Source organism: Peromyscus leucopus, chromosome 1 (assembly GCF_004664715.2).
Source record: "Peromyscus leucopus breed LL Stock chromosome 1, UCI_PerLeu_2.1, whole genome shotgun sequence".
NCBI classification, from domain to species: domain Eukaryota; kingdom Metazoa; phylum Chordata; class Mammalia; order Rodentia; family Cricetidae; genus Peromyscus; species Peromyscus leucopus.
In genome coordinates this window covers 74,010,284-74,027,591 of record NC_051063.1, presented here as the reverse complement: position 1 = coordinate 74,027,591, position 17,308 = coordinate 74,010,284, and the positions used below count along the sequence as shown (strand labels likewise).

At 44.3% G+C, this 17,308-nt stretch overlaps 1 protein-coding gene across 1 annotated transcript; it reads right to left on the bottom strand.

Annotated features, from left to right (window-relative positions):
- Positions 1-426: 426 nt before the first annotated feature.
- Positions 427-15,907, bottom strand: Nsmce4a (NSE4 homolog A, SMC5-SMC6 complex component). Its single transcript, XM_028868218.2, has 11 exons — positions 15,523-15,907; positions 14,457-14,534; positions 11,417-11,547; positions 8,960-9,111; positions 7,168-7,267; positions 6,156-6,246; positions 4,673-4,767; positions 3,317-3,365; positions 1,612-1,703; positions 1,446-1,532; positions 427-596 (listed from the first exon to the last, which is right to left on the bottom strand). The coding sequence occupies exons 1-10, from the start codon at positions 15,803-15,805 to the stop codon at positions 1,458-1,460; spliced, it is 1,146 nt and encodes a 381-aa protein (XP_028724051.1). The 5' UTR covers positions 15,806-15,907; the 3' UTR covers positions 427-596; positions 1,446-1,457.
- Positions 15,908-17,308: the final 1,401 nt, after the last annotated feature.

Below are 17,308 nucleotides of genomic sequence, written 5' to 3'. Positions count from 1 at the left end.
GGAAGGAAAGTTAAAAAGAGAAAGCTAGGGAGAAGGAACCCAGAAAGCATCCAGGGCCAACTGAAGGCCCAACATGGATGAGCAGGGCAGAGGAACATGTAGGAGGGTGAGCCCACACTTGGTACTGCCAGGGGCACAGTCCAATCTGACTTGCCAGAGGATATAACAGTGTCTTGAGTATAAAGCATAGGCCAAGTCACATCAGAAAATACTTGACAATTTTTAACCTACAAAAAGACGATTTTATTTGGCACAACCTATCTGTTGGCTTGGCCAGCTAATTTTATAATTAGAACATTAAAAAACAAAACAAAAAACACTATGATAATCTGTGAAGCACTGACAATCTAATTAAAACTTTTATTGGAACAGGACTAGAAAAAGGAGGACCATACCCTCCCCCTCAAGAGACAATAAAGACAATTATTTGTGAATTTGGCAGTGAATTTTCTTTAATCAAAGACAATCATGACAAATCCATTAACTATCAAAAGCTACATTTTACTGAAAACAATCTTCATCTTTAAAAACATTTAATCATACATATATACAATATATGCTGCTTTCCTTTCAGGATTTCATTATTGCCTTCAGTTCTAAAAAATGAAACAAAATAAAAGATAGCTGGTTAATGGCTGACACATTGTATACATACATGCAGTCTAGTGACTAGGCCGTCAGTGAGTCAGACCAGGTTAAGCCACTGTGCTCGGGTAGTTCCCTTTCCTTCAAGACAGTCTGACAGATAAGCTATCTTGAAACAAAAGAAGTTCTGTTAACTGAAATATACACTGAGGTTATATAAAGTACTTTAAAAGTTCATTTTAGTTCTCAAAATGAGAGAAAATTGAAGCTAAAAAACTATTAAGTCCTTTTATAGACAGACTTACAGATAAATGTGTACTAAAATGAAGTGACTCCACAAGGTTTTAAATTGAAGGGCAGGGCCAACAGATTCAAGGTCATTTCCACCCACTGCTATCTCCAGTACAGAATACCACATCACTGCCACTAGGATTTCAAAATCTTCCCCTCTGTAAGAAATGTTCTTTTCCCTAGCATTATTCATTTCAGAAATGTCCGTTTACGAGCATCCCTCATCTTCCTTTTCTGCTTTGTGTCCATTAAATAAAGACATCTAACAGAGCAGTGAACAACGCCGGGGAGGATTCCATATCATTCATCCACGGTTAGGTGAAAACAGACTGATAGAGTTCTCCTGCACTGCTCTTTCATCTACAGATCTTAAGAACACCAAAGGAAGGAATCCTGAGGAACTGCCCCCGGGCAGCCTGCCTCCTGCCTTCCTGACCAGTTACAGTTCTAGGAACGGGACATTAGAGGGAGGCAAACCCCACACTTCACAGGAATGAGGAACTACTATAGCTTGGGTTGCCTAATAAAATTTTAACACAACTGTGTGGCTGTCATGTAGGAAATGTTACCTTCAGCTGGCTTCAGGCACTTAGTCGATGCTGGCTCTGACTCAGAGAGATCACAGGCTCAGAAATCTCAAAGGTCTTCACAATCTCCTGGTTGGAAACAGGAACATTCAGGCAGTGGGTTTGCAGCAGACCAAGTCACAGTCAGAGCTGTACTGCAGGGCCTTACCTCCCAGTCACGGTAACTCAGGGCTATGATGCCTTGACTCCTAATTTGCGTGTTTTGTTCAATTCCCTCATTTTCTTCGTTAATCACTGGCTCTGTGTGAAAGACAAAGTTTTCAAACATCATCAATCAGAACAGGTAACTTTATAGGACTGAAGTCTGTCCTGAGAAGAGACTTGTATGTACTTCCCAGAATGCCATGCGTACCTGTGCACTAGCCATTCAGCTAAACCCTAGTGAGCCCCATCTGAAACTGAGAACATGTATCAAGTAACTGCAATCAAAGTCCTAAATGCTCCACCCACGACTTTAGAGGGGCAAGATTAACAGGTAAGAATGAAATAGCCCAGAAGCTCAAGGGAGGGCACTGGCATCGCGGATGAGTGGTTGGAAAGAAGGAAACCACAAACAGGACTCCAATTACAACTAAAATCTAGCGCACTTTATCACTTTGTTCATCTTTATATCAGACAGTGAATTAATGATATCAATTAATCCATCAGTTTTAAATCACGCCCATATATTCAGTTAACCAGGAAAGGTACACTGCTGTGGGATGTTCTGTATGTCCTGTGGGAGCCCATTCTTGGGTTCCTCGTGGCTTTACCCAGCAGGTCCGCATAGAGGATGATTAGGATCGTGGGCCTGATTAGGATCGTGGGCCTGAGTGCAGGTGTCTGAGATGGTCTGCACTTGGCTGTGCTGGGGGATGGTCTGTATGGCAAATGTGTTGCTCTGATTGGTCAATAAATAAAATACTGATTGGCCCATGGCTAGGCAGGAAGTATAGGCGGGACTAACAGAGAGGAGAAATAAAGGAACAGGAAGGCAGAAGGAGTCACTGCCAGCGGCCCGCCAGGAAAAGCAGCATGAAGATACCAGTAAGCCACCAACCATGTGGCAAGGTATAGATTTATGGGAATGGATTAATTTAAGCTATAAGAACAGATAGCAAGAAGCTTGCCACGGCCATACAGTTTCTAAGCAATATAAGTCTCTGTGTTTACTTGGTTGGGTCTGAGCGGCTGTGGGACTGGCAGGTGACAAAGATTTGTCCTGACTGTGGGCAAGGCAGGAAAATTCTAGCTACAGTACACTATTTGAACTTTTGTTTATATAAATCTTATTAAAATTGGGAACTTATTAGGCATGGTAGCACATGCTTTTAATTCCAGTACCTAGGAGATGGAGACAAGCGGCGCTCTTTGGACTCAAAGCTAGCATGTTCTACATAGAGAATTCCAGGTTAGCCAGGGATACATGGTCAGACTGTCTCAGTCACAGAATTTCTATGGTTTAAAATAACAAAAAAAGCAGGCATGGCAGCACAAACCTTTAATCCCTGAACTCGGGAGACAGAGGCAGGTGGATCTCTGTGAGTTAAAGGTCAGCCTGGTCTACAGATCAAGTTCCTAAACAGCCAGAACTCTATACTGCGAGAGGGTGTCTCCAAAAAGAAATCAAAACCAAAACAAAACAGAAGCTTGTGTAATTCCAGCACTAAGAAGACTGAGGCAGGAAGATTGAGAGTTTAAGGCCAGCCTGGACTACATAGCAAATTCCAGGCTAGCCTGGGCCATGGAGCAAGACTATCTCAAAAACAAACAAACAAACAAACAAAACCCACCTACATTTACTCGAATAAAATACATTTCATAAACCCTTAATATTTTTTAAAACTAACTTCTATGAACATAGTGTAATTTACCTATTATTGGTAGTCGGTCTTGGTCAAGTCTTATTCTTGCAAAACCATCCTAAAACAGAAACATGGTTTGAAACAAACACCAAAATCAAATCCATGAAAAAACTGAATCAGTTAGAAAAATCTGTACTTCAGACAGCCAACATGTACCCAAACTTACAGACAAAACTTTTCTCACATCTTTCTTCACAAAAGATTACTGCTCAGGTTTCAAACGAACATTTACTGGACAGATTCCACACTGACTTTATTTTTATTACTATTATTACTACATTGATCCTTTTCTGGAATGGAGTGGCTCTATGGTACACACGGAAGTCAGAGGACAACTTGTGAAAGTCGTTCTCTCATTCCACCATGTGCATCCTGGGGACCCAACTCAGGTGAGACTTGGCAAGAGTTTTTCCCCACCATGCCAACTGATCAACCCTCAATCCTAGAAACTCTAAGGAACAACCGTCTTGTCTTTACCGATTTATGCATCTTCTGTCATATACCTTCCACATTTTATTACAATTCTATCCTTGGGACCCCTGGCAAACATGCCTTTGTTGTTTGAGAAAGTACTTGGATAAGTATAAGCCTCTGTCTAAATTTAAAAAGCCAAATTCATCTTCCATGTTTAGGAATGCAACACGATGTAAGACTCGAGTCTTAATTCAAACATCTATGGTACATTGACAGGGTTTTGTTTGACTAGTTTTAAATTTTTTCACATTTAATGAGCTACAGAACTACTATAAAGCCCTCCCATAGACTCTCTACTCATACTCCCCAGCTGTTTGGCCACATTTACTTGACTGCTTTCTATATTATCACATGAGAGATGTGAGGGTGACTGCTAGGACTATCCATCCCCTTCTGCTGCTTCAGGGTCTGTGTTTTGAGAATAAGCTTATTTTTATATAACATGAAAACCTCAGGAAATGTACCATACTGTAATAGTTCCATATAGCTATACCATTATACTTGGAACTAACTAGAAGTGTTTCGAATTTGGGACTATTTGCAGAGATACAATGCAGTATCTTGGAGATGGGACCTAATCTAAACATTAAATTCATTTATGCTCCATATATACCTCACACTGCCTGAAGGTCACTTTATACTCTATTTTTAATGGGCCTGCTTTTCAGTTGTGACCAATCATATGCAGTAGTTGTGAAATTTTCCAATTATGTTCTCATGTTTCAAGTTTTGGAGCATTTCAGATTCGTATTTATAAAACTAGAGGCAAGCCATAAATTTTAGTTCACCTAACATACCAATCAATGTTTTGCTATAATGGACAAATACCTTTATCAGATGTGTATCATTTTTAAAACATGTAAAAGATGTTAGAGAAATCTAAAACCTTACCCGTATAATGAAGGAAACATGAAAGATGTTTTCCACTGTACGGGGGAAAGAATGTGGATCAACCACAAAATCAAAAAAGGACATTGGAGTATCAGCTATAGAAAAAAAAAGAAAAAAGAAACACAAAAATTATTTTTGTTTCACAACAAGCTCTATGCCCTAACATTCACCAGAGACAAGAAAGAACACACAAGCCTCCTGCTGTGGGGAGTAAACGCTTGTGAAGGTCAGGTTGGCATTTCTATTAAAATGGAGATGCTCACTGACCTGGCTGCCTTCCAAAGAGCCCTCCTCAGGAATGATGGCCTAAACATGCCAGTTACACAAAGACTTTCACCTCAGCAGTTTGTACAACAGGAAAATGCAACAAAGAGCCTTTCCAGTGATGAGGATTATTAACTTTATTTATGATAGAGCCATACCATGGGAATCCCTGAAAATAAGGAAAAGCTGGATGATATAAAAGAATGTCTACAGGGAAAAGTCATAGTGCAGAAAGTGTGTACCATGATTAGCTTGGAAAAAAAGAAAAGGAAAATGAAAGTAACCCCCAAACCAAAAAACAACAGCATTCATATTTACATGATATAAACAGAAAAAGTATGAAAACAGGCACCTCATGTTGACAAGTGACCCTCATGGGAAATAGGAGGGAGGTAGATGATACTTTTACTTGATGGGGGCTGGAGACATGGCTCAGACATTAAGAACACTGGCTGCTCTTGCAGAGGACCAAGGTTTGGTTCCAGCACTCATAAGAAGCAGTCTCCAGTTCTAGAGGACCTGACATCCTCTTCTGGCCTCTGAGGGCACTACATGCACCTGGTACACTTACATATAAGCCAGCAATCACTCATTCATATAAATCTGTCTAAAAAAAACTTAGGGGCTAGAAAGATGGCTTAGCAGTTAAGAGTCACTGTTGCTCTTCTAGAGGACCAGGGTTGGATTCCCAACACCCACGTGGCTGCTCACAACCACCTCTAACTCCAGTTCCAGAAGATCCAATACCCATCTCTGGCCTCCTGAGGCAACAGGCATGTACGTCTTATACAGACACACAGGCGGACAAAACAACCATATACATAAAATAATAAAAATTCAAAAAAAAAGAATGGTTTAAAAAAATAAGTTACTCTATCAACATCCTCATGTGAGGTATTAGGGGGAAAGATTCATTAAATACATATGACAAAAAAAGAATCAAAATGAGACAGATGTTGTGTCTTATGCCTGTAATTCCAGCACTCTAGAGGCTAAGGCAGGGAGACTGCCATGAGTTTAAGGCCAGCCAAGAGTATACTGAGCTAGCTCCAGGCCAGCCTGGGCAATAGACTACTTTAAAAGAAGGGGGAGGAGGGAGGTCACAATTAACTCAAATATATGCCACTGAAATGCCTTTTAAATAAAATAACATTGCAGAAAGTGGCACACCCGATACACACAACGGCGGCGGCACCTTTTAATGTGATGCCATACTCACGGTCTTCTCTAAAGTATGTCTGCAACAATCCCAAGATCCTCTCTACTTCTTTTTCAGTTGCTTCTTGATGAGACTCTTCCATGCATTTCAACTGGGAAAGAAAGCCATCGTCATGCAGGCTCACCCTCATGTCAGCCACTAACCTTTCTCTCTCTGCTGCACATCCAAACTTCAGAGTTTCACTTGGGCTTGCTAGCTTTTAACGTGTCTTAAAATTTAGTTTAAAAAAAGTTATCTCACTTCAGTAATATTTATATTCTTATTATAGAAGAGTGACATTACCAAACTGCCACCTCAACTGTCATTAGATTAAACACAGTCACAACACAGTAGCTCTTGCCTGGACTTGATCTTGCCCCACCCACAGGGGTCACTTGCCAGTATTGGAGACATTCTTGGTTATAGCTGGGGTGGGCGGTGCTATTAGCATCTAGTCAGCAGAGGGCTGACTTCCAACGCCCAGGACAGTTCCCTCACAACAAGAATGAGGGCACTAAGGGTGAGAAACTCTGGTTTAGGAGAACTGATTAAAACCACAGAAAATGAGTTAAAAGTGGTCGATCCAACAAAATGTTGAGACATTTTAAATAAAATATCTAAATGGGGCCGGGCGGTGGTGGCGCACGCCTTTAATCCCAGCACTCGGGAGGCAGAGGCAGGCGGATCTCTGTGAGTTCGAGGCCAGCCTGGACTACCAAGCGAGTTCCAGGAAAGGTGCAAAGCTACACAGAGAAACCCTGTCTCGAAAAAAAAAAAAATATATATATATATATATATAACTAGAACCTGACTCTAGACCCTAACACTTAGATATTTATAACTTTTTTTTTTTTAAAGTGGAGTCAGGGTGTTATTACGTAGCTCTGCCTGGCCTGGCCTAGAACTTGCTATGTAAGTCACGCTGGCCTCCAACTCCCAGAGCCCCACCTGCCTTAAAGCTCTGCACCACCACACCCAACAGCATGTATATTAAGTATAGGTTAGTCTAAAAGGCAGTATTTGAAAAGCAAACCTGAGCAGGCATTGCCCGCTGCTCTTCTATCATGCGAGGTTGTCTCGGACGATCAGTTCGCGGCTTTGGCACAGGGAATTCTCCATGTATTGAACCCAACCTAAGGAAATAAATAGGCTTTCATGTCTTTACTGTTTCCTTTATAAACAACCCCATTCCAATGACTAAAGCAGTTGGTGTAGTATAGTCAAATTCAGACCAGGCATCAGTGATGAGACTTAGACTGTGACATCTTCTCTGCTCCATCTGTATTCCTACAAGAACTCCTTGCGCTTTGTCAATCAGATACTCTCATGTTTTCCTGGTGCTCTGGACAGCAGTAAAGCCACTGAATGCACCTGCGGGAATCTTTCCAGCTAGCTTTTACCTGTCACACAAAGGTGACTTTTAAGATCAGAAAGATGAGTACATGGGTCTAGGTATGTCTGAGTAGCTGTTAACAGCTGAGGACTACTGAGCACCCCTATGATGATGGGGTCTTTTCTTTCAAGGCTCTATTCTCAACAACAACAACAACAAAAAATCCAACCACCACCAACAAAAACTAACCCTAATACAGCCTTAAGTTGCAGTAATATATGTATCATGCAGAGTTCAAGGCCCCTAGAATCTAGTTCCATTTGCTCGTTATACTTGAGATGAAAGGATAGAGTATAGATGGGATGAGATTAATCTGCATATCATCTCAATGTGATAGCTCCTATAATATACTGCTATGAGAGCCTTTCGGCAGAAATGTCTACCCAAACACAGAAGAGATCTGGTTGGGAAAACTGATCATTTACTGGTTTTCCCTCTGGAAAAGTTACTGGAGGCATCCAGGTTGGGACCAAGGGGTAAGTTGAATTCAACAGAAATATGAGGGGAAGGACGTCAGTGGGTGGGGGAACACAGCATGCAAACAGAGTTGTAAACACTGCATGTGGCCAGAAACTGAGCTGGATGATGCCAAAGGCTAAGACTTTCCCTTGAGATGCCAGGACTCAAGACCTATTAGCACTAAACAAAAAACAGACTTGGATTTTATCACATCATTAAGAAAAGGGTGGTCTTTATACAATAGTTCTGGGCATCTGAGTCGCCAGAAGGCATGTTATAGATGCCTGGGCCAGGACACAGCCCTGCTACAACCCAAGCTCCAAAGCTGTCTAACACAGACTCTACCAATCTCAGGCTTAAAGGAATTTGAGACCAGTAGCCTGGAGCTATGGGAAGGATGGAATCGAACACATTGGACAGCTACCCCAGGGAAAAGACCTACCAGGAAAGAAAGGCTAGACACTTGAAGGCTGTCTTTAAAGAAGCAGCAAGAGCCATCCCTGGTTTTGCCAGAACCGGGACTAGATTAGGCAACGTCATTTCCTAAATTGAGACAATGAGCTGGGCCAGTGATCGATCATGCAAAGGATGCTGTAATAAATGGCCCTGACATAAACTGCCATAATCTCAACATACCCTCAGGAGGAGCCTTCATCCTCCAGCACGGTAACGAACTCAGGGGTAATAAACAGAATCAGAAACACGCTGCAGACCTCAAATCCCTGAGCTAGGCAGCGAACAAGCAGAGACACCCTGGTAGGGTCCTGCCCTACAGCCTCCCTGCTAAGGGGAACAGAGACCCGTTGATTCCAGTTATGTTTACAGTTTATGGATATCTGTTTAAGTTTGGGCAGTCTCTGAACAATGGCTTCATGACTGTGATCTCTTTTACTACTTAACTATCTTTGTCCCTACAATAAAAAACTTAAGGTTTACAAATGGCTGGTCTGTTGGATTTTGAAAATAATCTTACAGAAAGTGGAATGTATGGGTTTTATTAAAGGTGTTTTCTGCTGTTTTGCCTGAAATTTTCCAGGAATCATAGACAATTAATTCCAAATCAGTTCTATCTTCATCACGGATGAATTCTTCAGCTTCTAGTGGATTGACACCCATATGTGTCAGCTACAGAAAAAAAAAAAAATGAAGAAAAAGAGTCAGTTAAACTACAGGCAACCATTCACCAAATTTAATAAACAGGCCAGAGGGAGAGCACATTTTCATAGTGGCTCAACTTTTATTACAAAGATAATTTTACATATAAATTCTTATTCAAAAGTACCTTTCATTGTGAGAAAATATTCCTCAATATACTTAGAAGATCATTTGGTGAAGACAGTGAGATGATTTAGCTTAACAGTTCTCAACCAGGGCGATTTGCCCCTAGGGGGTCTTTTGGCAATACAAAACATTTTTGAGTCAACAACTGACAGGCTGTGGTACCTAGTGGGTAGAAGCCAGAGACACTGTCCTACAGTGCACAGTAGAAGCATTCAATACAGAGAGATGTACCCAGCCCAAATTATCACCGGTGCGGAGGCCGAGAAACCCATTCCTTCCCACCCCAGCCTAAGGGGCTTGAGAATGGCAGGCATTAAGCTCACAGGGGCCTACTGGAGCACAAGCAGCTCCATCCGGAGCAAAACTATCCTAGCAGGGAAACTGAAGACCCCACATGAAGACTCCAGGACGGAACCGGAAGTTCAGCTGGCTCTGAGATCCCAGTGACTGGCCAACTTCCTAGAAGGGATTTCGGTATACCCAGAGAGCAGTAACGCACAAGAAGAGATTTCTAACAGTCTCTCTTCCTGAGGAGACTTGGCAACCAGTCAAACAATTCTCTTGTCTCTATTTTACAGAAGTGTATTATTACAGCCAGGTGTAGTGGGTATTATATTTGTTTCTTAGGAAAGAACATGTTTATTGTATGAGGCTGCGATATGCCCAAAAGTTCTTAAGTTAAAGTAGCAGTACTATATACAAACAATAATTAGAAAGCCCTCAAAGCAGCCAGACTTTGAAGGGAAAAAAGCAGCCAGCATCTGATCAGAGGGGGGGAACAGGCCCTCCTCCATTCTTCTGCCATCCAGTCCAAAGGGCCTTACTATGCAGTCCTGACCGGCCTGGAACTAGATGTGAGGCTGGCTGGAACTCAGAGACCCACCTGTCTCTGCCACCCTTGGAGAGCTGGCATTAAAGGCGAGGGCCACCACACCCAGCCTTTCCTTACTGTCAGATCTGTGATGTTACAACTGGAAAGGGTTCCCCAACCAGACGGCTTTAAGACTAACTTATTGTGATGTTATTCAAAGGTTAAAGCACAACCTACTTTTTATTTTAAAAATACTTATCATGTGCACACTAGTCAGCATTTCCAAAATACATTGCACTTCGCCATTTTTATTTTAAGAAAACATTGAAACTTAATATTGGGTATTAAATCAGGGGCTTATGCAGGCTAGGCAAGAGCTATACTATTAAACTACACCTCCACGCCCCTTTTTCTGCAATTTTTATTTTAAGAGAGGGCCTCTCTATTATAACTCAGTCTTGCAATCCTCCTGCTTCAGGTTCCCAAGCAGCTGGGATTACAGGGGTGTCCTAGCACACACCGCTTAAGGCATCCTAATAACCATTTAAGCATAAAAACACCGTCCAAAATTCAGTGTTCAGCTGGGTGTGGTAACACACGCCTTTAATCCCAGCACGCAGAAGGCAGAGGCAGGCAGATCTCTGTGAGTTCCAGGTCTGTCTGGTTTACAAAGTGAGTTCCAGCACAGCCAGGGCTACATAGAGACCCTGTCTCAAAAATAAACAAAAAAACCAGAGACCCTATTTTTTTTTTTTTTTTTTTGGACACATCAGAAAAGTTTTAAAATTTCAGGTACCAACTATTCAAGCTTGTTAAGAGGCAAAGGTGGGCGATTTTAAAACTAAATTAAATACAAAACCACCATCCTATTTATATGGTTCTAAAATCTTTTCCAAGACAAGAGTATGTCCACACAACAAGGCGTAATTCATCTCCAACCTACATCTATCCTGAGCACCCCCAAACCCCACCTCCGCAGTGTGAGCTCTGGTCCAACCTAGGACAGATGACCCAGAATGACCTAGACATTTCTGAAGTAACTGAGGAAGTGGCCATTAATAAACAACCAAAGCACCCGGAGTCTTAGAAGAGGGAGCCAAGAGGTTTCAAAGGGCTCAAAGCTACCACCCTAAATCCCTCCACACAGCTCAACTTTGATCTGTTCATTTCCTAAAACCTCCTTGGAGGACTGTGAGACCAAAATAAAATAAAATAAAAATAAAAATAAAAAGGAAACAAAGTAAAACCCATCTGCAAAGTGATATAAGCAGGTAGATAATTGCATAAGGAGATGTTTTCAAGAAGCATTTAATTAAAATTCCATAGCTTGGAACTTACTAGAGTTTCCACGTATCTTAACATATCAAATGAGCTCAGGTCAGAGCGCAGCTGTTTGGCTTTCTCTTTGCCCAGGTCTGAAGCCAGAACAAGAAACTGGGCATCTAGAACTGCTTCTCTTGCTCGTGAGACTGTAGAGCAAGAAATACATGTTAAGAAACACACATAATCCACAGATACTCCCCCAAATTTCCAAGCACCTATTAGTACCCTTCCACTGGGTCAAAATAAGCCTCAGTAGGCTGGCAGTGGACCCAAGGACTTCTAAAAACCAGTTCCCTCCCCACCTTACTAAAATCTCAATCACTGCTAACCAGTCTTCCTTAAAGCTTACTCTCTAGTTTTCATATTCCTGGTCCCTGAACCAGAATCTTAATTTTTTTTTCTTTTAGATGTATTTATGTGTATGAATGTTTTGCCTACATGTATGTACTCACAGCATGTGTGAGCCAGATGCCCTTGGGGATCAGAAAAGGTCAACATACCCCCTGGAATTGGAGTTACGGACAGTCATGAGCCGACACATCTTCTGCAAACCCAGGTCTTCGGCAAGAGCAGCCAGTGCTTTTAACTGCTGAGCCATCTCTCCAGCCCCACTGAACCACAATCTATTAACTCCAGGATAACAGAACTTCTGTCATGCATAACACCTATCTCTTTGACTAACACATTCTTTGTTGTTGTTGTTGTTTTGAGACAGGGTTTCCCTGGGTAGCCCTGGCTGTCCTCCGACTTAAGAGATCCACCTGCCTTTGCTTGGGATTAAAGGCACACACCACCACTGCCCGGCGACTAACATTTTCTAATCACCGCCCTCATCTGAACTGATGGAACTCAAATGGAGTGTCCACTACAGGTAGGGAGAGATGATACAAAGTCTGCGGGGGTGAAAAGCCCTTCAACTGAAGAACACAGAAGAGCTAAGGGTGCTGGGTTGAACAGCCCCTATCCTGCGGGTCCCAGAGAATTTGAAATACTCTAATGTAAATCAAGATAAACCAACCCTGACAGATTCAAACAGAAATGCCCAGCATGCCCCTCGAGACCATTTTCACTTGAGGCACCGAGTTCCTTAATAATCCTCACAAAAAGAGCAAACATACCAGCTACGGAACTTGCTGGCTCTGGCTTCTGTTTTTAGCCATCACTTTTCTTCAAAGAAGGCAAGATTCTAATCACTTCAAGAGTCACTACAAGGCCGGGCAGTGGTGGCACACGCCTTTAATCCCAGCACTCTGGAAACAGAGGCAGGTGGATCTCTGTGAGTTTGAGGCCAGCCTGGTCTACAGAGTGAGATCCGGGACAGGCGCCAAAACTACACAGAGAAACCCTGTCTTGAAAAAAAAAAGAAAGAAAGAAAAGAAAAGAAAAATAAACAAATAGTCCCGGCAGAAGTGACAGTAAGAGAAAGGGGAAGCAGATGCTGGTAGCTGGACTCTCATCTACACACCCCTTGTCCAACATCCCCAGCGGCCACCGCAAGGAAAGTGCAAACATCCTGTCTAGCTGAGAGCAAGTTCTCTGAAGAATTAAAACAGGTGTAACAGCCATGGATGCCAAGCAGAGAAAGCCTGGAGGCCCCAGTTAAGTGAATAATTTTGTCTTCTGCTTTGAACATGGGCAGTAACCGAGGGAGGTAACGTGCCGATGAAGTCAGTCAGACGTAGAGTAGACAGCAGGGGAGTAACTAAGCAATTACCCTGAGGGAACCGTGAGTCAAGGCTAGGGACGGAAGAGAAAGCTTACCGGCGGGGAAGGGATCGACTCCAGGGAGAAGAGGAACCCTAGTTCCTCAACTTCTGGAGGTGATTCAGTGTGGAGACCAAGAAGGGGAACTGAAAGGGAGGCCATGGCCAGAGCGAGGAAGAAGGCACCACACACACTGAGGTAACACTGAAACAACCAAGCAGACCAGGCGACCAGAAGCAAACGGACCTCGGGAACGTGCAGAACCGTGTTAGCAGGAAGACAATCCTATGTCACTGCAGTTGCCCCTTTCTGTTCCCAAGGCAGTGAGAGAGGCTGAAGAGGACACGGTCTGTGTAGCTGTCCCGGGGCACCCCCACCTCCATCCCTGGACAACGGCCAAAGCGGTTACCACTACAACCACGCCGCTGCTTGTAATTCAAACCAAGGTTGTAGTTGAAAACTCCACGTTCACGGGCTGGAGAGGAGGTTCGGCAGCTAACTCAGAGTCCTGCTCTTCCAGAGGCCCTGAGCTTGGTTCCCAACATCCACGTCAGGCAACTCATAACCCCCACACCCTCCTTGTAGTTCCAGCTCCGGGGAGAATCTGCTGCGCTCTCTGGCCACCACAGAAACTGCACTCGTGTGTGCAAATCCACATAGGCTCGCTGGGAATTGACAACACACACAAAACAACTCCCAGGAGCCAGGCTGCAACACCCTAAAGTGCATGCGAGAGTCTCCCCCACTGCCGCCCACTACATACAAGGAGTGTACTTGTAGACATGACCACCTCCACTAGGCTATAGGTGGATGAACAGCTAAGAGAGCAGAAATGAGAAGGCCGGGGGAAAGAACCAGGATGTCTGAGGCTAGCTGCATTCTTCTCTGATTCATCTACTCAGTAAATGGAACACACATATAAAGCTCTCAAATTCGGATCAGCAAAAGAATCATCGGGAGAGACTTCTTTTCTTGTCCTTTAGCTTTGGTTTTTGAGACAGGGTTTCTCTGTGTAGCCCTGGCTGGCCTCGAACTCAGAGAGATCGGCCTCCCTCTCTGTCTTCGGAAAGTGCTGAGATTCAAGGCATGTGCCACCACCACCTCCTGAGCGCCGGACTCATCTCATGGAAAAGGCTCCCCAACTCCCAGAAAGTCATGAAGAACCCTTAAGTATATGCCAAGCCAAATGGTAAATACACAGTGAAAGTAATATTGTTGCTAAAAAAGAAAAGGTTCTGGGCCTGTTGGGTGCACTAGTAGAGGGGAATTGTGGAATGACAATAATTTGTTTCTATAAAGGTAACTCAATGAGTATAAGCTATGACAACATATTTAAAAAATCACCAATTACCTTCATTAAACAGAGTGTTGGCCTCTTCAAGGACCTCTGTTAATTTGTCACCAGCATTCAGTATGTCCTCCCGGTTTTCTATTTAAAAGAATACAAACTTAGGGAATTATGCTCACCCTTCACCAACTAGTAGCTGACAATTGTTACTTACAGCAGTGAAGCCAAGTCCCACTCCTACTTCCTGGGTAATTATTTAAAATGTCTTATCTTTAAAGCCAGTTGTACAGAAAGAGGTAATGCTTACTGTTTCAAGCAACTTGAACTATTGTGTGTTGTTCACAAGGCCAGGAGGACAACTTAGGTGTCTTTCCCTCAGCTCACCAGCACCTTTGCCTTTCCAGACAGGGTCTCACTAACCTGGAACTAGCCAAGTAAGCTAGGCGAGCTGACAGGGGAACCCAGGAGCTCTGCTTCCCCAGAGCTGAGGATACAAGTTTGCGCCACTAGCTCGACATTTTTTGGTGGGTTCTGGGGATCTAACTCAGGCCATGACGCTTCCAAGAGAAGCGCTTGCCTATTCAGTCATCTCCCGAGCCCTCCAACTTGAACTTTTAACAGGAAAGATTTGCTCCCTTTAACCTTAATCAAATGGGCCGACTTTTCCGCTCCCCCATACAGGGGCTGGATTAAGAAGCGGTTGTCAAATTTAGCAAGCAACAGGGTCACCTGAAGAGCCACGCAACAAACTCATGGACCTACCCCGCATTTCTGATACAGTGAATCCGAGATGGGTAAGGAAATGTGTATTTTAACAATCCCGAGGGACTCCGTAGCTCAGGCTCCCACTCGGGATTCAACAACAAAAAAAGCACCTAGGGCTTATTTTGCTTGTCTTCCCTACCGCCTGGCTGAGCTCAAGCAAGTCACCACCAGCTCTGACCTCCCGCGTTTCCAACCAGCAACAGAGCACCTGCCTGCCCGGCGCCAAGGTCGTGTAGGGTACACTGAGTAAACAAACAAGCGCGCAGCCACGAGCCCGCGCCGACCGGCCTGCGCCCAAACCTCCCGCCGCCCTCCCGGGCCACGGAACGCCGCCGGCCCGCGCAGCCCCAAAGCGCCACCTTACGTTGGACGGAGTTGATGAGAGCGCGGTACTGATGGCGGATCTGGCGGCACAGGCCCTGGTCGTACTCGGCCTCCAAGCAGGCCGGGTCTATCATCTCGTCCCCGGAATCAGACGGCTCGGTGTCCTCCAAGCTCGGGCGCTCCGCTGCCTCCCTGCGCTCTGGCGCGGCGCCGCGGCGGGCCAGCGGGGACCGCGAGCGGGAACGGGAGCGGGTGCGATCCCGGTGCGGGTCGCGACCCCGGCCCCGGCCCTCGGACCGGCGGCCGCTACTATCCCCAGACATCGCGCCAATTCGCCTTGCAACTTCGGAGCGGCGGAAGTTCGCGCCAGAAACTGAAACCCCCCGCTGGGCTCGAGCGCCGGCTCCCGGCGCAACGCAGCTCCCCGGCTTGCGCGCGAGCGCACAGCGACCCCTCTGGTGGGAGGTCGGAGGCGGGGCTGGCTGTGTTTGTGTCTGGCAGAGGCTCTCTTTGAGGTCCCTTGACGTTGCTGTGGCTATCATCATTTACTGCACAGTGCAAGCCAGAAACTTAGGTCCTTGGCTCCCTGATCCCAGTGCCCACCCCACGTAGCCATGCATCTTTCCAGAGTTCCTTTGGCGACTCTGACCTTGGGGAGGACACAACAGAGTTCCTTGACTATGTCTCATAGTAAACTGTTAACCATCCTTCTAAATATCTGCATCACAGCGACATGTTCACAGCTGATTCTCCAACTACCAATACCTATAACAGGTCTGAGAAAGATAATCATATTCAATGTGGTTTCAAAGATATGTGTATGCATTTCACTCCACATAATTGTGTGTTCATGCACTGTGCATAGGTGCACATGCATAAGTGTGCATCTGCAAGTGCAGACCAAAGGTTGGCTTCAGAGGTCTTCCTCTATCACTCTCCACATTTTTTTAGATTTGTTCTATGTGTATAAGTGCTTTGTTCACATGAATGTCGTGTACCAAATGCATTCAGTGCTCTCAGATGTCAGAATAGGACATCCAGACCTCTCCTGGAGTTAAGGAGGTTGTGAGCTGCCTTGTGGATAGTAGCAATGGAACCCTAGTCCTCTGTAAGAGCAACAAGAGCTCTTAACCTCTGGATCATCACTCCAGCCCCACTCTCCACATAGTTTACCATAGGTATTTCTAGCTGAACCTTGAACTTATAGTTTTGACAAGACTTAGCTAGCCAGCAAGTCCTTGTTGTAGAATATTAAGATGTATTACATTTGTTTAGGCTGTGGAACATTTGTTTAATGATGCGAAGATGTGTTGCATTCTTTTATGTTGCATTTGTTTAACTCTGTGAAGCTGTGTTACTTTGCCTGTCTAAAACACCTGATTGGTCTAGTGAAGAGCTGAACGGCCAATAACGAGGCAGGAGAAAGGATAGGAGGGGCTGGCAGGCAGAGAGAATAAATAGGAGAAAAAGAGAGATTGGGAAGCAAGAGAGAACAAGGAGCAAGAAAAGAAGGGGCTAGACACCCAGCCACATAGCCAGTCACAGATCAGGAGTGAAAGTAAGATTACAGAAGTAAGAAAAGGAAAAAGCTCAGAGACAAAAGGTAGACGGGATAATTTAAGTTAAGAAAAGATGGCAAGAAACAAGCCAAGCTAAGGCCAGGCATTTATAAGAAAGAAGAAGTCTCCATGTAGGCCAGGTGGTAATGGCATTCACCTTTAATCCCAGCCCTGGGGAGGCAGAGGCAGGTGGATCTCTGTGAGTTTGAGGCCAGCCTGGTCAAAAGAGAAGTCTCCTTGTATGGTTTGTTTGGGAGCTGAGTGGCA

Excerpts from the sequence above, each read along its gene's own strand:
- Nsmce4a (XM_028868218.2), bottom strand. The coding sequence starts at position 15,805 with ATGTCTGGGGATAGTAGCGGCCGCCGGTCCGAGGGCCGGGGCCGGGGT. Across the intron at positions 7,268-8,959 it reads ACCCATACATTCCACTTTCT|GTTGGGTTCAATACATGGAG; the intron begins GTAAGATTATTT and ends TTATTTCCTTAG. Across the intron at positions 6,247-7,167 it reads AGCGGGCAATGCCTGCTCAG|TTGAAATGCATGGAAGAGTC; the intron begins GTTTGCTTTTCA and ends TTTCTTTCCCAG.